The sequence below is a fragment of the Capricornis sumatraensis genome, chromosome 9 (genome assembly GCF_032405125.1).
Source record: "Capricornis sumatraensis isolate serow.1 chromosome 9, serow.2, whole genome shotgun sequence".
Taxonomy (NCBI): Eukaryota; Metazoa; Chordata; class Mammalia; order Artiodactyla; family Bovidae; genus Capricornis; species Capricornis sumatraensis.
In genome coordinates, this window is record NC_091077.1 from 7,953,541 (window position 1) to 7,974,042 (window position 20,502).

General features: G+C 52.0%; 1 protein-coding gene across 1 annotated transcript in view; it reads left to right on the plus strand.

The window, feature by feature from the left end:
• CPAMD8 (C3 and PZP like alpha-2-macroglobulin domain containing 8) overlaps positions 1 to 20,502 on the plus strand; it is a 93,754-nt gene that overhangs the window by 53,217 nt on the left and 20,035 nt on the right. Inside the window, exons 21-27 of the mRNA XM_068980059.1 lie at positions 10 to 163; positions 565 to 695; positions 6,113 to 6,164; positions 11,214 to 11,512; positions 12,135 to 12,360; positions 13,962 to 14,138; positions 18,126 to 18,207. Of these exons, the coding sequence (XP_068836160.1) occupies positions 10 to 163; positions 565 to 695; positions 6,113 to 6,164; positions 11,214 to 11,512; positions 12,135 to 12,360; positions 13,962 to 14,138; positions 18,126 to 18,207 (1,121 nt within the window). The remainder of the gene's footprint in view (positions 1 to 9; positions 164 to 564; positions 696 to 6,112; positions 6,165 to 11,213; positions 11,513 to 12,134; positions 12,361 to 13,961; positions 14,139 to 18,125; positions 18,208 to 20,502) is intronic.

Sequence of the window (20,502 nt, forward strand, 5' to 3'; positions counted from 1 at the left end):
CCTCTCCAGGTCTACGTGAAGATCTCAGTTCCCAAGGGCATCCAGTTTGTCGGACATCCTGGCAAACGCCATCTGACCAAGAAGACGTGTGTGGCCTCCGGGGAGACGGAGCCCACGTGGGTGGTTCTGTCCTTTGGCGACCTGGGTCTCAGCAACATCACAGGTGAGGTCCACGTGCTTATTGGGGCATCTCTCCTCTCCAGGACACCAAGGGGTCCAGGTGCTGAATCCAGGCATGGGGGAAGGGTCAGTAGGGCAGAACATGAGGTTGAGGGACAAGAGAGCTACTGCGGGAGTCTGGATCAGTCCAGAGTGACCAGGAGGTAGGGGGCCACATCTGGGGGAAGCCAGGCTCTTAAAGTGCCCCACCAACGTAGCATGCACTCACACTTGCACACGTGTGCACTCATGCATATCTATGCACTCACATACATGCAGCATGCATCATGCGCACACATATGTGTGCATGCATATCTGGGAAGCCTGTGACAAGAGTGGGGGGCAGAAGAGCGCCGGATGGGGTCCTGTTTTGAGAACCAGCACCGAGTACTCAAATCTCCGCAGCCAAAGCTCTGGCTTACAGAGAAACGAGCTGCTGCCGGGATGGGAAGCCCGTCAGACCCCCAGAGGAGAATTACGCTGACAGAAGGGTCCCCATCGGAAGGGACCACATCCGGCGCAGTGTGATGGTCGAGGTAAGCCCGTGTCCTTGCTCGAGGTACTTGCCAGGGCCTGATTGGCTCCCCGGTGAGGTAGGGGCTGGGGTGTGCGGGCCTTCCCCGAGCCAGGGGAAGCCATTTGCACTCAGCCCCCACCAGTCCTGCTCTGGGGCCTGGGGCTGAAGGACCGTGGCAGCCATCCCCTCTTCAAGCCGCCGAACAGGCGTTGGTGCGGTGATGTGGGGCTCTCAAAGGCTGCGGGGAAGTGTCCTCCTGACTCCCGGGGTCGATCGCAGTGGAGGGTGGCGTGCCTTTCTCTCCTGGCTGCCCGTTCATCATAGACAATTGTAGAGACTGTGAGCCGGCATTTGGAGGGCTGTCCTTGGAATGCCTGCGCGGGAAGGACGCAGAGCCTCCAGCCGGGGCGCCCAGACCACCACCGCCCCCCGCCTCGCCTCCCCTCTCAGCTGTGAATCTGGGATCTGCCACTTGTCCTTGGGGCTCATTGAGTGTCTTGTGATTCCCAGTCTGCTCTGAAGGATTGGGTGCTCACACTCACCCCACAGCGTGGGGGAGGTTGGAGAACGCACGTGGCATCTCATCTCACAATGCTGGGCTTGTGGGAACAATGATGCCCCATCTTTTCTGGGCTGCTCAGATGCATTAGAGCCCAGAGCTCTGGTCAGACTCCTGTTTATTGCTGCTTGGAGAGCACGCGGCAGCCCCGCTGAAGGGCTGAAGCCCGGAGTGTTGCCCCTCCCGAGTGGCCCAGCTGCAAACAGCTGCCCTCCCTCCACTGCGGTCCTGGTGGGGCTGAGCGCAAATGGTTTCCATCAGCACCAGGAGTCATGTGCGAGCTGGACGGAACTCCCAGAGGCGGACGGGTCATTGCTGCAGCTTTGTTGACATGACGTGATGGAGTCCTCAGGGACCCGTGTGTCATCGGATGAGGCATACGATCTCCACGAGCCAACAGGAATGGGATGGCCTCGACAGGAAATGCAGAAATCCCCGGTGACCCGCTGCAAAGCCCTGTGCACACTCCTGAGCCACAGCCTGCCCTCCTTTTGACCTGGAGGCCTGGAGCTCTTGTCTCTTTCCTCTGCAAGAAGAATTTCTAAGATGCACAGAGAAGGATTCTCCTGTTCCTTCCACTCACACTGCTCAGCTGTATCCAATGTCTGCAGCATCCGCTGGTCCAGCGATATACACTCAGCTCTGGGAGACGGGAAGTATGATGTAGCCCTCAGAAGCCCTGAAATGTCAATGCAAAGACTGGAGCATGAATTAAAGAAATAGACTGATGCAACAGGGAGTGCTGGGTGCGCGGCTTCTCCCATCTTGTCCCACCATGGAACTCTGGGTGCACGGTTCACTCGCTGTATTACACGATGGACCCTGACCAGACGTCACATGCCACCTACCGGGTTGGAGGCCGAATACAACAGAAAGGCCATTCCTGAGAGGCACGTGATAGGGAGGAGGTGATGGCTGCACCGTCATGAGTGCTGGGTCAAGTGGAAGAGGGGCCACTGCCATCCCGCCCGGCAACCCAGCTGGCTCAGGGGATTATGACCTTTCGAACTTTTGCTGGAGAGCCTTTGATCACCCCACCATGTCTCAGTGGAGTTCACAGAATCGAAAAGAAGGCCGACATAATTCAGAGCCGTGAGGAGAGCCTCACAGGCCTCACAGGAGTGAAAGGGGGTCTGCCCTCTTGGCCAGAGTTGGGCTCTGGAGTGACAGCCTTGAGTTCAAATGGGAACTGCTGGGCAGTTAAATGAGAGAGTGTGTGGAAGGCATCTCTTGAGTTCCTGGCCTGAGTGCTACAGAAATGGGAGCTGCTGTCATCCAGGCATTTATAATGCTCAACTGGGGGATCCTGGACCTAAGCCAGGGATGCTTTTTCCGTTTTAGGAAATGTCCATCAGCTGATGAATCAATAAACATGGTGCAAGGGGATACAGTTTCGCAATATCATGGAACATTACTCAGTCATGAAAAGCAATGAAGCACCGATTTGTGCTCCAATGTAGACGAACCTTGAAAACATTATGCTGAGTGAAAGAAGCCAGACACCGAAGATTGCGTAGTGTACCATCCCATGTATGTGAAATATGCAGAATGATAAATCCCTAGAACAGGCAAGAATGAAGCACTGTTATTGTCCTATAAGGTTGCAGAAAAGTCCTGCCAGAGATAAGAAAAGTGACATTTCGCAGGGACCTTGTTTTGGAACCTGACTGGGAGCTGGCTCAAGCACAGAGGCAAAGGAGATTGGAAGCCAGGATCAGCTAAAAGCCAGGGCAGCGTGAAGGCAAGAGGCTGGCACCAGAGTCCCCTCTGAGTTAAGCTGGGAGAGGAGATAGGGCTGAGTGGCCAGGAGCAGCCCCACTGGCTATTTCAAAGGCTATGCTGGGGTGGGGGTGTGTCCGGGAGACCCTGGATGGTCAGGGGCCACGCTCAGCGCCAAAGGAAGGGTTCAGAGGCTGTCTCTGAATCTACTTGTTGTGAACATTGAGTGTAAATGGAATCATACACTCTGTGGGCTTTCCTCTCTGGCTTCTTTCACTTAGCATGGTGTTTTTGAGGTCTGCTTACATGGTGTGGTAGTTTAGTCGCTCAGTCGTATCTGACTCTTGCAAACCCACAGACTGTAGCCCGCCAGGCTCCTCTGTTCCATGGGATTTTCCAGGCAAGAATCCTGGAGTGGGTTGCCACTTCCTCCTCCAGGGGGTCTTCGCATGTCTCCCGCATCGCAGGCAGAGTCTTTACTGCTGAGCCACCAGGGAAGCCGTATCTACAATCTACTGTTTTCATATTCGTATTAGCCCTACTGATGACTCTCTTTCCCCACATATAACTCCTGTATTGTAGCAGGTATCAGTGCCTCATCCCTTTTCATGGCGTGTAATGTTCCACTGTATCTGTTCACCCATCGGTAGACATCTGAGTTGTGAATCATTTTTATGACTGTATAGCTATCATGGGTTTACAATGGCCAGGCCCTGTCCAGTGACAACCTCTTTGCCAACAAGAGACTGAGCTGATAGACTGGTAAGGGGGTTGCTGATGCCCAAGCAGAACCTTGGGGGCTCACCTTGGAGCCTGTGGCTGAGCAGATAGCCTGCAGACTCCATGTCAGGTGTGCTGGGTGTGAGATGACAGTCCAGTTGGTGTCATCCACAAGGGTGTGCTTGGCCTCTTGGTGCCAGCCATGGGCCATTTTGCTGAAGATTTGTCAACTAGTTGCTCAGTGGGGACATCTGGTTGTGGCTTGTGTGCGTGAGGCGGGTTGATAGCGGGAAGTGGATGTGATCCAGACAGGTGCCTCCTGGACTCGTCATCCCTGGATGGATGATGCCCATCTTTGCAGCATCTGCAGAGGACTGGGGGCAGGGGGTGGAGGGAGGGCAATGAGAAGATCTAACAAGAACTGACTGTTCAGTAGCACCGAGAAGGCGCCAGCCCTGTCTGAAGTACACCTAACCCTCACATCAAGGTCAATGCCTTCATCACTTCCATCTTCAGTTCAGTTCAGTTCAGTCACTCAGTCATGTCCGACTCTTTGTGACCCCATGGACTGCAGCACGCCAGGCCTCCCTGTCCATCACCAACTCCCGGAGCTTGCTCACACTCATGTTCATAGAGTCGGTGATGCCATCCAACCATCTCATCCTCTGTCGTCCCCTTCTCCTCCCACCTTCAATCTTTCCCAGCATCAAGGTCTTTTCCAATGAGTCAGTTCTTTGCATCAGGTGGCCAAAGTATTGGAGTTTCAGCTTCGGCATCAGTCCTTCCAATGATAACAAATAGAGGCCCAGGGAAGTTAAGTGAGTGGCCCTGGGTCACCCAGCCAGCAGTGGGTGGATTAGGGTTCTCTGGAGAAACAGAACCAGCAGGACATAAATCTCTTCTAGAAAGAGATTTATTATAAGCAGTTGGCTTACACGATCACGTGTGCTAAGTTGCTTCCGTTGTGTCCGACTCTTTCCGACCCCATGGACTGTAGCCCACCAGGCTTCTCCGTCCATGGGATTCTCCAGGCAAGAATACTGGAGTGGGTTGCCATGACCTTCTCCGGGGGATCTTCCCGACCCAGGGATCGAACCCGTGTCTCTTACATCTTGTGCACTGGCAGGCAGTTTCTTTACCACTAGCGCCACCTGCGAAGCTTACAAGGTCATGGAGGCTGAGAAATCGATCATGGAGGCTGAGAAATCCACAGAACCAGGAGCGTCAAGGGCAGAGAAGATCGATGCTCCAACTCAAAGACTGGCTGGCAGAGAGAGGATTCATCCCTCTTCCGCCTTTTGTTGTATTTGGACCCTCAGTGGAGTGTTTGGGGGTTACCCACTCTGGGGAGGGCCATTGGCATCACAGTCCATCCATTCAAATGCTGGCTCTTTTAAGAGATGCCCTCACAGGCATGCCCAGAAGTAACGTTTGATCAGATGTCTGGAGTTGACAAATAAAGTGAACCGTCACAGTGGGAGAAATTGGGACCCCAGGAGGATGTCTGGCTGCAGTGGTCAAAGATTAACCCTTTAAGGTCTGACCTCAAATGCCCCCAGCTCACCAGTCTGCTGACAATGCGAAAGGAGACCTGGAAAAGTTGGAATCCCACGGGTCAGGTGAAGCCCCGCAAGGTGTTAAATTAAATTTCGAGTGCTCCCCCTTTTTAAAAACATTGTTCATTTTTGGCTGTGCCGGGCCTTTGTTGCTGCGCACGGGCTTTCTCTAGCTGCAGTGGCCGGGCTTCTCGTTCGGCAGCTTCTCTTGTCGCGGTGCATGGGCTCCAGAGCGCTGGCTCGGGAGCTGTGGTGCACGGGTTTAGCTGCTCCGCGGCCTGCGTAATCTTCCCAGATCAGAGCTGGAACCTGTGTCTCCTGCATTGGCAGGCGGATTCTCAACTGGTGAACCACGAGGGAAGTTCTTGAGTGCTCCCTTTGAAGAGAACAAGCCACCTGCCTACTGGGTGATGTCGTAGAAGGGGTGGGGGCAGGAGCGTGAGGGACAGGAGACAGAGACTGGACGGTGGGACAGAGACCCCCGTCTTTGGCAGGCCTGGGAGCCCCGTTCTCAGCGCTCTTACAGGCCAGACGGGGCCTCGGATCCTGGCAGCCTTTGAGTCATTGTGTTCTTTACCCAGAGGGGAGAAGCCGGGCTGGGATCTGGGTGGAAGGAGTGGTCAGGAGGTTGGGGCGGGGATGTGAGAAGCCTGATCACTCTAGGTGTGGTTGATGAGTTTGACTAGAGCCGGGGGAAAGGGAAGCGAGCCTCAGTTTCCCCGTCTGCACACAGGAGGTAGGAGCCTGGGTCCATCTCTGTGCCCTTGTGGCATCGTCCTGCGGGGTCCAGACTCTGCAGCTCCGCGTCTGCAGCCGTGGGACAGCGGCCCGTGCAGTGACTGCCTCCACTGGTGCTCAGTTCTCCCCATTTCTCTGTTTCAGCCTGAAGGAGCCCCCCGATCATACACCTACAGCGCTTTCTTCTGTCCCAACGGTGAGTCTCCCACGCCCACCCTGCCAAAGACTTTGGCCCTTACACCTACACTGTTGCAACTTCGTTGCTGCCAAGTGGACACCCGTCCTGCCTTGGGGCTGGGGACACCACAGCAAAGCTACTGAAATGTCCCAGCTAGGGACACATGTAAGGCAGAGTGAGGACTGGGCTTCTGCCAGGCAGGAAGTAAGCACGTCATGATGGTTGACTGCAGGTGCCAACGAGAAAAGAGATTGCCGTCAGGGGAAGGGGCTGTGGAAGTTGGAGTCCCGAGGGAGGGACTGATGGTCTGGGGAAGGGAGGTCTTAGAGTCACAACATGGGAAAGCTGGGAGAATGAGAGTGACCCAGAGCCCAGGGGTAGCAGAGAAGGATGTGAGAAATTAAGACAGGTTCCGGGAAGTGTGAGATCTGGGGTCCACCCTGATCCCCGGAAATTGACATTGGGCCTGCTCGTGATCTGGAAATGGGTACGAAATGCCCGGTGAGTGGAGTGGCCACAGAAAGACACTTGCATGCCTCTGCCTTGGTGGGGCCATGTCAGTGCCGGGAGGAACGTGAGCCTGAGCTGCCTATGGGAGGGTCTGACCCTACCCCATCCAACCCCGGCTCAAAGAGCCCTCCACTTTGGAGCTTGGGCTGGGCCTGGCACTGGACGCTCATCTGGCAGGTTTTGCCAAGGGGCAGAGCAGAGGATCTGAGATGGAATCCCCAGGTGATGCCAGCCCCTAGGTGTGCCACCTCCCTATTGCCAAGGCAGTCACATCACACTCTGGACCCAGGCTTCCTTTTGGCATCCCCCTTCCCCTCTTTTCAGTAGATAGCAAGACATCACATATATGCTCAAATGATTTTGTAAATAATTATATGACTTTATTTTGGGGGACTTCCTTGTGGCTCAGCTGGTAGAGAATCCGCCTGCAATGCGGGAGACCTGGGTTCAGTCCCTGGGTTGAGAAGATCCCCTGGAGAAGGGAAAGGCTACCCACTTCAGTATTCTGGCCTGGAGAATTCCATGGACAGTCCATGGGGTCACCAAGAGTAGGACACGACTGAGTGACTTGCACTTTATTTTTAGCTGTGCTGAGTCTCCATTGCTGAGTGGGCTCCTCTGTAGTTGTGGTGAGCAGGGGCTCCTCTCTAGTTGTGGTGTGCTGGCTTTTCATGGTGGTGGCCTATCCTGTTGCGAGGGAGGGACTGATGGTCTGGGGAAGGGAGCTTTAGTAGCTGCGGCTCACGGGCTCTAGGGCACAGGCTCAGTAGCTGTGGTGAAAGGTTGCTGCTGTGAGCCATGAACGACGCTGGGGTCCTTGGCCTTCCGGGGAGAGGAATTTGATCCAGGTCCAGCGGTGAGGCTGTTCAGAGCTTTTGTGTAATAAAATTTTATTAAAGTAGAAAAGAGATAGAGAAAGCTTCTGACACAGGCATCAGAAGAGGGCAGAAAGAGTGCCCCCTTGCTCGTTTATAGCAAGAAGTTATATACCTATTCGCAAGCTGCTAATTAAAGAAAGGAAATGTCTCGAAACTAAGTTGCACCAGACCCCTCACCCACCACATAAATTTTGAGATAACATCGCACAAGGTGAATCATCCTGAGCCATAAAACAATTGACATGAATCTTGAAGAAAGGCAGGTTTCCAAGCAAATACACAGTTTCATTAACATAGCTTAAGAGAACATTTCCATAAGTAAAACATGCTGGTTTGTTGAACCATTATCAGTTCTGAGTCTTAGGCAGAACCAGCTTGAAGAAAGGCAGAGTCTCAGGTAGATACATAGTTCATTAATGCAACTTAAGAAAAACATTTCTGTAAGAAAAATGCATTGGTTAGCTCAAGGTTTGAGAAAAGTTAAGTTCAGGTGGAACCAGGCGTCATCCTGGCAACACAGAATTGTAAAAGAAACCTCCTTTTAATTTTGTATAGAGAAGGAAAAAAAGTCTGACACTTGTAGTTTGTTTCTTCCTGCCACTGAAGAGAGAGAAAAGACACGCCTGACACGTGCAACCTATTTCCTCCTCTTGGGTACCCCTAGCCTTCCTGCCTGTTCCCCTCTCTGACACACAGGCTTAGTTGCTCTGTAGCATGTGGGATCTCCCTGGATCAGGGATTGAACCCATGTCCCCTGCACTGGCAGGTGGATTCTTTACCACCAAGCTACCAGGGAAGCTCTTAGAGAAGTGCAAATTGAAATGCAGTAAGTTATCCGAATGAGTAAAAAGTAGTGACAACGTGAAAAGGTGGCCAGGATGTGGACAAGTTGGGTCTATCATACATTGCTGGTGGGAATGTAGAGTGGTACAGCCCCTGTGGTTTCTTAGAACAGTTTGATGACTTAAAAAAACAACATGCTGTCAGCATACCCACTAGCAATTATACTCTAAGGCATTTCTTCAGAGAAACGAAGACTTACACTCATGCCAAAACCTGTATACAAATGTTCATATCAGCTGGGAGCTCAGACGGTAAAGATTCTGCCTGCAGTGCAGGAGACCTGGGTTCGATCCTGGGTTGGGAAGATCCCCTGGAGGAGGGCATGGCGACCCACTCCAGTATTCTCGCCTGGAGAATGCCACGGGCAGAGGAGCCTGGTGGGCTACAGTCCATGGGGTCGCTCAGTCGTGTCTGACTGTGTACAGCGCAAACTGAAAACACCCTAGATGTCCTTCCATGGGTAAAGGGTTAAGCAAACTGTGGTCTGTCCATATGTCAGAGTATGAACCAGAGATAAAGAGAAAGACACTATTGATAATATGCAGCAACTGAAATGAAGGGGATTGAGTAAAAAAAAAAAAAATTAGTCCTAAAAGAATACATAAATGGTCCTTTTTATAATATTGTCAAAATGACAAGATTTTAGAGATGGTGGTCATATTAGTGGTTGTTGGGGTGGGGAGAAAGGGTGTGAGTCTGGTGATAAAAGTTCAACAAGAGGGATCCCACACAAATAGAATTGGAGAAATCTGAATGAGATCAAGGGATTCTAAGAGTACCAGTATCCTGGTAATGACAGTATACTAGAATTTTGCGAGATGCTACCTTTGGGGAAACTGGGTCAAAGATTTCTCTTTGCTATTTCCTAGAGTCACATATGGGCTTTCCGGTGGTGCTAGGGGTAAAGAACTTGCCTCCCAATGCAGGAATCATAAGGTTCGATCCCTGGGTCTGGAAGATCCTCTGGAGGAGGGCATGGCAACCCACTCCAGTATTTTTGCATGGAGAATTCCATGAACAGAGGAGCCTGGAGGGCTACAGTCCATAGGTTGCAAAGAGTTGGACATGACTGAAGCAGCTTAGCAAGCACACACGCAGAGTCACATATGAGTCTATAATTATCTCAGTAAATTTTAAATTAAAAACATTTTTAAAAGTCACTGCATGAGGACTTCCCTGGCAGTCCAGTGATTAGGACAGACTTTGCCTTCCAATGCAGGGGGTTTGGCTTCAATCCCTGGTCAGAGACCTAAGGTCCCACATGCCTTGCAGACAGGAAACCAGAACTTAGAATGGGAACAATACTGTAAAATTCAATAAAGACTTCTAAAATGCACCCCCTAATAAATCTTTAAAAAGGCATGTGTACAAATACTGTATGATTCCACTTATATGATCTCTCTAGAGTAGTCAATATCCTAGAGACAAAAAGTAGGGGAGTGGTAATGTGTTTTCCTTTCTCTTGAATCGATACCTAGAAGTGGAATAGCTAACGCATATAGTAAGTATGTTTTTTAACTTTTTAAGAAGCTGTCAAACCATTTCCCAAAATGACAGTACTATTTTGCATTCCCACAGGCACTGGATAAGCCAGTTCTGCCCCATTCTTAGCAACACTTGGTATGGTCTGTGTAATTTTAGTCATTCTAATAGGTATCTAGTGGTATCTCACTATGGTTTTAATTTGCATTTCCATCATGACTCATGATATTAAGCACCTTTTCATATGCTTATTTGCTATCAATATTTTTTGCAGGGGTGAAGTGTCTGGTCTGATCTTTTAGCTTTTTAAAAGTTGAATTGTTTATTTGTATTTGGTTTTGGAGAGTATTTAAAAATGTATTCTGGGTACAAGTCCTTTATCAGATGAATGCTTTGCAAAAATATTTCTCCCCATCTGTATCTTTTCATTATCTTAATAGTGTCTTTTAAAGAGCAGAAGGCTTTCATTTTAATGATGCTTATCACTTTTTCCTTTTATGGATTATATTTTCTTGTTGTAGCTAAGATATCTTTGCCCACTCCTACAGTTTCTTCCCAAAGTTTTATAGTTTTTAGATTTTAATCCATTTCAAAATAATCCATTTCAAGTTAACTCTTGGAGCCCATGCAAGGTATGGATCAGCGTTCCTTTTTCTTCATCTGGAGAGTTCATTATTCTAACATCATTTGTTGAGGACTTTTGCTGTTGAATTGCTTTTGCAACTTTGTTGAAAATCAGTTGTTTATACATGTATGGGTCCGTTTCTGGACTCCTTCTTCTGTTCCATGGAGCATTTGTCTGCAATGACACCGATGCAACCCTCTTGTGATTGCCATAGCTTTAGAGTAAGTCTCAGTGTCAGATGGTGTGAGTCCTTCTTGTTTATCAAAGTTGTTTTGACTCTTTTGGATCCTTGAGTTTCCACATAAATTTTGAAATCAGCTTTGCAATTTCTTCAAAAGACCCTGCTGGGATTTTGATTGGGATTACATCGAATCTATAGATCAGTTTGGGGGGTAATTAACGTCTTCATAATATTATTTTCCAACCCACGAACACAGTCTAGCTCTCCACTGATTCGCATCTTTAGTTTCAGCAGCATTTTGTAGTTCCCAGCGTACGGGTCTTGCCCATCTTTCGTAGGATTTATCTCTGTGAGTGTTTCATCTTCTGTGCTCTATTGACAAAGAGGTCATCACACCCGCTCCACTCCACCGTGCTTCCTGCAGCTTCATGGGGAGCCACACGGGGACCACTCCCCTGAGGTCCCGATGCTCAGCTCTGGGCACGGGCAGGGGGAGGAAGGATGCTTCTGGTGCCCCCTCAACACCTCATCTCCTTCCCTCTGTCCAGAGAGAGTTCACATCTCCACGCCCAACAAGTACGAGTTCCAGTACGTGCAGCGGCCACTGCGCCTCACCCGTTTCGACGTGGCCGTGCGAGCCCACAACGATGCCCGCGTGGCCTTGTCCCCAGGGCCCCAGGACACAGCGGGCATGATCGAGATTGTTCTGGGCGGGGACCAGAACACCAGGTCCTGGATTTCCACCAGCAAGATGGGTGAGCCGGTGGCCAGCACACCCACGGCCAAGATCCTCTCCTGGGATGAGTTCAGAACATTCTGGATCAGCTGGCACAGCGGGCTCATCCAGGCATGACTGGGTTTGCCTGGGGCGGGCATGGGAACCACCTGGTCCTCTGGCACTTGTGGCTTCCTGATCTATGTGATGAGATAGCAAGGCGGGAAGAGAGGGGGAAAACTCGAGGCAGCCCTCAAATTGCTTATAGTCTACTTGGCGTTGCTTCCAAAAACACTAGTGAGAGCTGTGGCAGAGAAGGTGCCCAGGGATCTGGGAGGCCAGGGAGAAAGGGAGTGGGTATGAGCAGGTAAGATGAGGACTCGGGATACTTTCTGGGCCAAGCAAAGGAAAGAAAAGAAGTAGGTGTGAACAGCTTCCTAGAGGAGGGGTATAGCCAGGTGGTGTTTTGAAGTATGAATAGGAGTTCGCCAGGCAAACTGAAGCAGAGGCTGTTTCAAGCAGAGGGAGCTACATATGCAAAGGTTCCAGGGAGCCCAGTGACTTTGGAACCTGCAGATGCCCCACTTGTGTCTCTGTTGGGTGTTCAACGAACAGTGTGGTTTCTAGTTTCTCTCATTGCTGATGCCTTGAGAATCCCACCCCACCCCGTGAATGTGGCCAAGGCCTCTGACCATGTCTGAACCTAGCTGCCTGCTTCCTGCCAGCACCCAGCAGCCTTGGCCTCTTCTTCCAGGTTGGCCATGGTCCAGAGCCATCCAATGAATCCGTCATCATGGCCTGGACCCTCCCCAAACCGCCAGAGGTCCAGTTCATCGGTTTCTCCACTGGCTGGGGTTCTGTGGGTGAGTTCCGCATCTGGAGGAAGGTGGAAGCAGATGAGAGCTACAGCGAAGCCTTCACCCTGGGGGTCCCGCACAGCGCCATCCCCGGGTCTGAGCGCGCCGCCGCCTCCATCATAGGTGTGTCTGCCCTGCAGCCTTGCTTGGGGAGGATGGGGGCAAGTGTCACCTCCGGTTCATTCTCATTCTGGGTTTTGCGGGGGGCATGTGCCTTTGGGGCTTTTAGCCACACACCCACTCGCCTGACCGGCAAGCAACTTCCAGTGTCTTCTCTGTGTTGGGTGCTGGGGCCAGACTCAGAGGTGACCCCAAGCCTGTCCTTTGGGGGCTCAAGTCTGGCGGAAGAGGCAGGTCCTTGCCCTCTGTGGGGTGACCCCGAGGGGTGTGTGGTGAACTTCATGAGGGCAGTGTGTCTGGGGTGATATACAAGCAGGCTGAAAGGCCAGGTGAAGTTAGCCAGGTATGGGGTGGTGGGTGGGGGCTCTGGGGGTCCAGGTGAGAGGGGCAGGACCATTTCAAATGCTTAGAGCGCTTACTGAGCAGGGGTGAGAGGCTGTGGCCAGGGACTTCTTGAGCACTGAATTGTCCCCTGTGGCCCAGGCACAGGAGTGGAAAGTGGGGACTATGTGACCCATCTAGTGCTGGAAACTGGAGGGTGGGGAGGGCGTGAAAGGCCAGGAAGAGGCAGACAGACACGAAGGAGGGGTCTTGGGTCTCTGTGACATCAGAGGACGGAAGCCCTGGGGCCTGGGGCAGCTTGGCGGTTGTCACCGGGTCAGAGGATGCTGGAGTTTATGATTTCTGAAGCATGAAATCAACTCAGATGTGGCCCTGGGGATGATGGCCCAGCTTGAGGTGATAGGCATAGGGGAGAAGACAGACGGGCAGGGATGGAGAGGAGATGCAGGCAGGTAACTGTGTGCCAGCCAGTGGCTTCAGCGCAGCAGGATGGCAGTGTAGCAAAGAACTGGAAAACCCGGAAAAAGGCGGCGAGAAAGTAGCCAGCCAGGCCCCGCCACAGGAGGAGGCCGCAGGAACAGCAGCAGCCTCAGTGGGCAGAGGGAGGGAGGGAGGCGCAGTCGGCAGGGGGTCCAGGAAGTGTATCAGCAGTATTTGGGGGCATAAAGGCCAGGGAGAGGGGACAGGGTACTGAGGGATGAGAGCACAGTAAGTCAGAAATAACAGGAGAAAAGAACTTTCAAAAGCACACCAACAATACCACACATATAAGAAAGCTTTATGAAAAACCCCAATACTCGTGGTTAAAGAGAAAACCGCATTTCATATTGGAAGTCAGAAAAAATATGTGGAATGGAGTCAAATGACTGGATTGACATCTTAACGTTTGTGGGATGCAGCCAAATTTGTGCTAAGAGGAAAATGTATAGTCTCAACGGCACCTATTTAAAAATCTAGAAAGGAAAAAGCGTTTACTAATAAGAGCATAATGAGAAGGTAGAAAGAACACCTGAGTTGCAACTAAAGAAGGGAGGGAAGCATGTAAGATAAGGCCAGCAAGTGTCCACCAAGGCCAAGAGATCAAGCAGGCTGGATGGGCAAGGATGCCTCCCAGTCTCAGAGGGCAGCCCTGGCAGTCAGATAATGGGAGGCTGGTGTTAGGCCAGGGGTGGGCTCCCTCTGAGGAAAGTCGTCCCTAGGACAATGCCAGGGCATTGAATGAGGCCAGTCCTCAGCCCATTCGTCCTCTTCCTTCTCACCAGGAGACGTCATGGGGCCAACTCTGAACCATCTCAGCAACCTCCTCCGGCTTCCCTTCGGCTGCGGAGAGCAGAATATGATTCATTTTGCACCTAATGTCTTTGTCTTGAAGTATCTCCAGAAAACCCGGCAGCTCAGCCCTGAGGTGGAGAGGGAGACCACTGACCACCTAGTGCAAGGTACTTGGGCGCAGTAGCCTGGGACACACTGGGCGCAGCCCACATGCCACGGGCAGAGGATAGGGAAGAAGGCAAAGATGTTGAAAGAGGCCAGTCTGGGTGGCCTGATCTGGCCCCTGTCAGTCGGAGCCTGGCGTCTGCACCTGTTGGGAAACCGATCTGATTGCTGGTAATCAGCCATGGGGAGAGGAAGAGCATCTTCTAAAAATGTAAATTTTCCTGAACAACCAGAGCAATATAATAGCATTATAAAAACATTTGGGGAAGAAAATAAACCCCTATAAGCTTCCCATCATGCTGGCTCTCCTCTGCCCTCCAGGAGCACAGGTTAGCTTTGCTGTTCTTGGTGTCTCATAACACAGCATCCTGTGGCATGCCTCCCCTCAACCCTGTCCTGTGTGCATAAGATTCATCCACTGGGCTTTGGGGAGCTGTTGTCCATTCACCTCCATTACTATGTGGAGACAGCAGTCGGCATGTCTGCAGATGGGCTTTGGAGCAATTTGCAACTCAGGGCTTTTAGAATGGTACTGTCGGTAATTGTCCTCTTTGCATACTTAGTGAAAACTCATCCAAATTTCTGTGAGGTGAAACTGTTGGGTCTTAGGATGGATTTAGTTTGTAATCACTTTGGGAGGCTACATTGTGTTTTCGTCACATGCGTTAATGGAACATGACATACTGAACTCTCCTCTTATTTCCAGTTTTATTTATTTATTTTATTTCCAGTTTTTTCCCCCCTAAATAATGCAGCATTGAACATCTTCAGAAGTAAACCACCAGTACTGAACTTCAGAAATAAACAAACACCATTGTACTTCTTTAGAAATGAATAACACAACACTGAACATCTTCATAGATAAATAACACAGAAGTGAGCATCATCATAAATAAATAACACAGCACTGGACATCTTCCATTGCCATGAATCAAGTCCTTTGGGCAAGGAACAGTCCTGTTTGGCGGTTGGGTACAGGACCTCTGAGGGCCCTGAATTATCCTCTGCACGCCTAAGCCTCGCAGGGAGCGGGAGGAGGGAAGGCTGGAGATGGCATCCCAGCTCTGTAAGAGATTCCCATTCTGTGTCCCTGGGTAGGACCTGCTTTTCTCAGTGCCTTTGTCTCCTTCCCAAGTAACAAGGGCATTAAGTCAGTTGATACCAAAATTCTGGGGCCTCCTGGGCTCTGCTTCTGTCCTTACACTGGAGCCAAAGTGAAAGGAAGGCATGGAGAGGCTGAACCTAGCTCTGAAGCTGGCATCTGCCTCATGCCAGGCATGTGCAGCTCCATCCACGCTGCCCTGGGTTTCCCTCCTTGCAGCCCCTGTGCTAATGGTCCTTGTGTCCCAGGTGAGCAAAGTGAGCCTCCTGGGAGTGAAAACGCGCCCAAGACCTCACAGGGGCAAGTTGTGGGGGCTTCTCAGACCCCAGGCTCCTCTGGACTGGGGCACAAGGGGCAGGCAGGGCACTAGTCCAAGCCAGAGAGAGACGAGAAACCACTATCACAATCACGGAAATTTACCGAAAACGATTCAAGAATGCCTGGCTCAGTTGATGCTGGCCCCTGTGAGACGGGGAAACAGTGGCATGTGACAATCTCAATTCCTAAGACAAATCTGGAGTCCCTGTCTCCTGGCCTGTTGTGGTCCCCTGTTATTATGTTCCAAAGGCAGTCCCGATGATCTAGAACCATCTGTCCTCATGGATGAGAAAGGAAAAACTTAACGATGAAAAATGTATAGCTCTCCGAGGGGCTTCCCTGCTGGTCCAGTAGCTAAGACTGTGCACTTCCACTGCAGGGGCACGGGTTCAATCCCTGGTTGGGGAACTAAGAGCCCACATGCTGTATGGGGCACAGCCGAAAAATAAGATGAACGTGCAACTCTCAGATGGAAAGAGAAGTCAGAGGTTGCCATGGGCTAGAGGTCTGGCTTTGTGAAGGCTGACCACAGACTGCCCGGAACCTTAAGTCTGCTTGGTCCGTGGTGGAGGGGGAGGGGCAAGGCTCAAGTTGGCAGGTTGTGAAAGTCTAGGATGTGGGTTAGCCCTGGCCTCCGAAGGCCAGGCACACACCTCAGTGAACCCATCCAGACTCAGGTCCTTGACTGCCATCCAGAGTGTGATGACCTATAGGGGTGAGCGGCAGCCTGGACCTCCCCTCTTCCCAACAGCTTTTCAGACTCAACAAGCCCCAAATCGACCCCCACCCCCTGGTTTTCCGACACACCTCTGGTGTTGGTTCCCTTGGGCTGCCATAACAAAGTACTGCAAACTGAGTAGGGTAGATCCGTAGGACTTTATTCTGTCCACTTGAAAAGTATTCACAACCTTAAAGTTGAGAGTTATGTTTTACTTGGTGGGAATTTTTAGGACTTCAGGCCCCGGAGACAGCATCTCCAGTAATCCTGAGAGAGCAGCTCCTAGAAGGGAGGCGCCAGGTTACATAGAAGTTTTACAACAAAGGGCGGGTAGTCTGAACATCAAAAGATTATTGTTAAAGTAAACCAGACGTTCCAAGTTAAGGAATTTAGCGCTTTTCTCTGTATGGGACGATGCAAGAGTTTGGGCTCACGGAAATCATTCCTTTGATGTGCATCTCAACTCTTTGGGGCCAGTATCCTGTTTTGCACATCCCGAGCTCCCTTGGGGCTCACTGCAGGGAGCGGTGGCAGTCTGCCGGTAGACTCTATCTAGATGGCAAGTGTCGTCCTCCCTGAGCGCTCTCAGGGCTCACCAGCTCATATTAGAGGGCTGCAGTGGCTGATGACCGCGGCATCCTTGTTACTGATACGGCAGGAAATGTTCCACGTCTCAGTTCCCTCATGATTCAGGAGGCTGGAGGACTGAAATCAAGGTGTCAACAATGTTGACTCTGTCAGGAGGCTCTGAGGGAGCTGCTATCCCAGGACACTGTCCTGGCGGGATTCTGGTGACGCCAGCTGCTCTTCGTCCGCTCACACGTCACCCTCTGCCTCCATCGTCACAAGCCCTTCTGATTCTGTGTCGTTTTCCTCTCTTCTCTGAGGACACCAGTCATTGGGTTTAGGGCACAGCCCGATTCAGAAGTGTAATTCCATCTGTAAAGACCCTCATTCCCCGTAAGGTCACGTTCTGAGGTTCCAGGTGGACGTGATGGGGGGGGATAGTGTCCACCCCAGTCTGAGCTCCTGCTCCCTCTTCCCCGGGCTCCATGGACGTAGATCGGTGCGTCCTGCTGGTCAGGCTGCTGTGTTTAGCGCCCTCTGCATTCTTTTTTTCTTCACATCTTGTTCAGTTAAGGCAGCTCTGACTATATTGCAGAGCCCCTCCCTGCCCGTCGCCACCCGCCCCCCACCCCCCGGTCCAAGCCCATGTCTTGGTCGCCTAGACTGTCCCGCCTCCCCAGTGTCTGCTTCCTCTCCAGACCCCACAATCCACCTACTACCTCTGCCCCCTCACCCCCTCCTCTCATGCCCCCTGCTGCCCTCACAGTAAGCCCAACTGCCTGGCCCTGCTTTGGAGGCCCCAGCCCCCTGACTTCCCTCCTTCTTGTCCTCCTCAATCCCCTGCTGATCTGAGCAAACCAAGCTCTGGCTCCAGTGGATACAGCAACAACCTCTTCAGGTCCTGGGGTGGGTGAGGGTGTGTGGCAAAGCGCCCTGCCTGGAGATAATGCATTTCACCATCCCACCCCACCAGGCCTGACTGAAGGCCAGTGTGTTACCAGGAGTCATAAAGGGGTGATATCAGGAAACAAAAGAGAAATAAACTAGAGGTTTCAATCCCTCCAGCTGTGCATGCGGGATAGTTTCAAGGACCCCAGCTATAGGTGGGGGGCAGTTTCAAGAACCCTAGCTGTGTTGTGAGACAGTTTCAAGGACCTCAGATGTGTGCATGGGGCAGTTTCAGGGACCCCCCCCCATGTGGGTGTGGTATTGTTTTGGGGGTCCCGGGGTAGATTGTTGGCCAGCCAGCCATTCACCAGGGTGCTGTCCCCTCTTGCCCCACAGGCTACCAGAGGCAGTTGACCTACAGGCACCAGGATGGCTCCTATAGTGCTTTTGGAGAGCGGGACGAGTCGGGGAGTATGTGGTGAGTCCTCATTCCCCAGGCACGGCTACCGAGGTTCCCCCACGTGAAGCCACAGCCTCATGTCCAGCACAGCATAGCCAGGACCCCAGGGGCTTGATCCTGTCGACTGACAAAGTACATGCAACCTAAAGGTTGAGAGTTATGTTTTATTTGGCAGGAACTTTTAGGGCTTCAGGCCCGGGAGACATCTCAAGTAACCCTGAGAGAACTGCTCCATGGAGGCAAGGGGAGGGGCTGGGTTATATAGAAGTTTTGTAACAAAGGGCAGGTGTGTGAACATCAGAAGATTATTATTAATTAAAGAAAACCAAAAAACCCAAGTTGAGGAATTTAGTCCTTTTCTGTGTGTGGGAAGATACAAGAATCTGGGCTCACTGAGACAGTTTCTTTCACATGCACCGCAGCTATCTGGGGCCAGTGCCAGCATCCTGTGTTTGCGCCTCCCGAGCTTTCTTTCCCCGGGGCTCACCGTAGGGAGTGGCTACAGTCTGATGGCTGCTAGACGGCTGCTGCTGTTCTCCCTCCTGAGTTCCCTCGGGGCTCACCAGCTCACACTGGGAAGGCTGCAGTGGCTGATGGCTGTGGCATCCTTGTTTACCGATGTGGCAGGAAATATTCTATTTCTCAGTCCCTAGGGTGGTGGGCTTCCCCTGTGGCTCAGCTGGTAAAGACTCTGCCTGGGTTTGATCCCTGGGTTGGGAAGATCCCCTGCAGAAGGGAGCGGCTACCTGCTCCAGTATTCTGGCCTGGAGAATTCCACGGACTCTACTGTCCACGGGGTTGCAAAGAGTCGGACACGGCTGAGCGACTTTCACTTCACTTTCACTTCCGGGTGATGAGGAGCCTGTGTGGAAAGTGGAGACAGCCATGGTCCTAGCGCCTGGGGGTTAGAGGTTTGTTGGGATGGCGGGGTGGGGGGGTGTCTGCCTGGCCTGCGTGTGGTGGAGCTGGAAGCAGTGGCTGGTACTGTTACTGCTTCCGCTATTGCTGCCACAGTGCCCAGGAACTGAACCCCTGCTTTCTGGCCCCTTGTGGATGAGTCCTGGGTTCTCTGAGCCTCCTCAGAGGCCACTGGACCCAGGGATGGGATTACCCTGAGCAGGAGGGGATGGACTGGGAGAGGCCAGACCACTGCCTTGAGGCTGTGTTGGAGAGTTCAGGAGGCGCATTCTGGGGTCAGGTTTCCCTTGTCGGTGGCTTCCTCTGGCTTTCAGGATCAGCTAGGGCAGGGAGGACCTGTGTACACCTGTGTCTTATTCCCCAGGAGTTCTTGGCATCATCAGGGATTTGCCTCATCCACTTTGGGGCTTACTGAGGAAGTAGGGTGCCCCCAACTTCCTGTTTCTAGTGGGGCCTCCTTCTCAGTGCCACACCTAGATGGCACCTGCAGCACCTGTGGGCATGGAAAGTGTCTGGTCCTTGCAGCAGTGCTCAGGGCCAGGGGCACAGGGGCACAGCTGGCTGAGCCCACACTGCAGTGCAGAGTCACTCACTTGGCTCCAGAGGGGCCCAGCCTTGGTGACCTGCTCAGCTCCCCAGTCCCCAGAAGTCTGTCCCATTTCTGTCCCAGGACCCTGCCTTGCTGACAGTCCTTGAGGCAAGGCCACAGTCATGCTCTAGCAAGCAGAGGCCCCCACCCACTCTCAGGGATGGCTAAAGTCATTGAGTCACTCTCTGAAAGCTGGCCAAGTCCTGACAGTTCCAAGAGGCCTCCGCCAGTCAGAAATAGTGAGCTGTGATCTGTGTACGCCTTCCCACAGTTCTCGCATACATTGAACAAGAGAAAATGAATTCTGCTGTGGTCATGGAAACGTGACACCCAGCAGTTTGCCTCTCCTCCTTGGCCTTGTAAAACCTCCTCATAGATCAAAGTTGCTGGATGCACAGGACGTGGGCAACAGCAATACACGGGACATCCACCCTGGAGCTGAGCAAACCCAGTCTCAGTCTTATGTGAACTGTGTGACCTTAGACCAGATGCTCAACTTTTCTGTTTCCTCACCACACATCCCTCTCAAGACCAGGATCTAGGAGGCAACGGGATAAGGGTGTAAGGATGCTCATCATGGTGCCAGGTACCCACTGGGATGGATGCCTTGTTAGCACCACTCCCTAAATACTTAAGGCTTCCCGCAAAGCTCAGTCAGTAGAGGATCTGCCTGCAATTCAGGAGACCTGGGTTTGATTCCTGGGTTGGGAAGATCCTCTGGAGAAGGAAATAGCAACCCACTCCAGTATTCTTGCCTGGAGAATCTCATGGATAGAGGAGCCTGGCAGGCTACAATCCATGGGGTC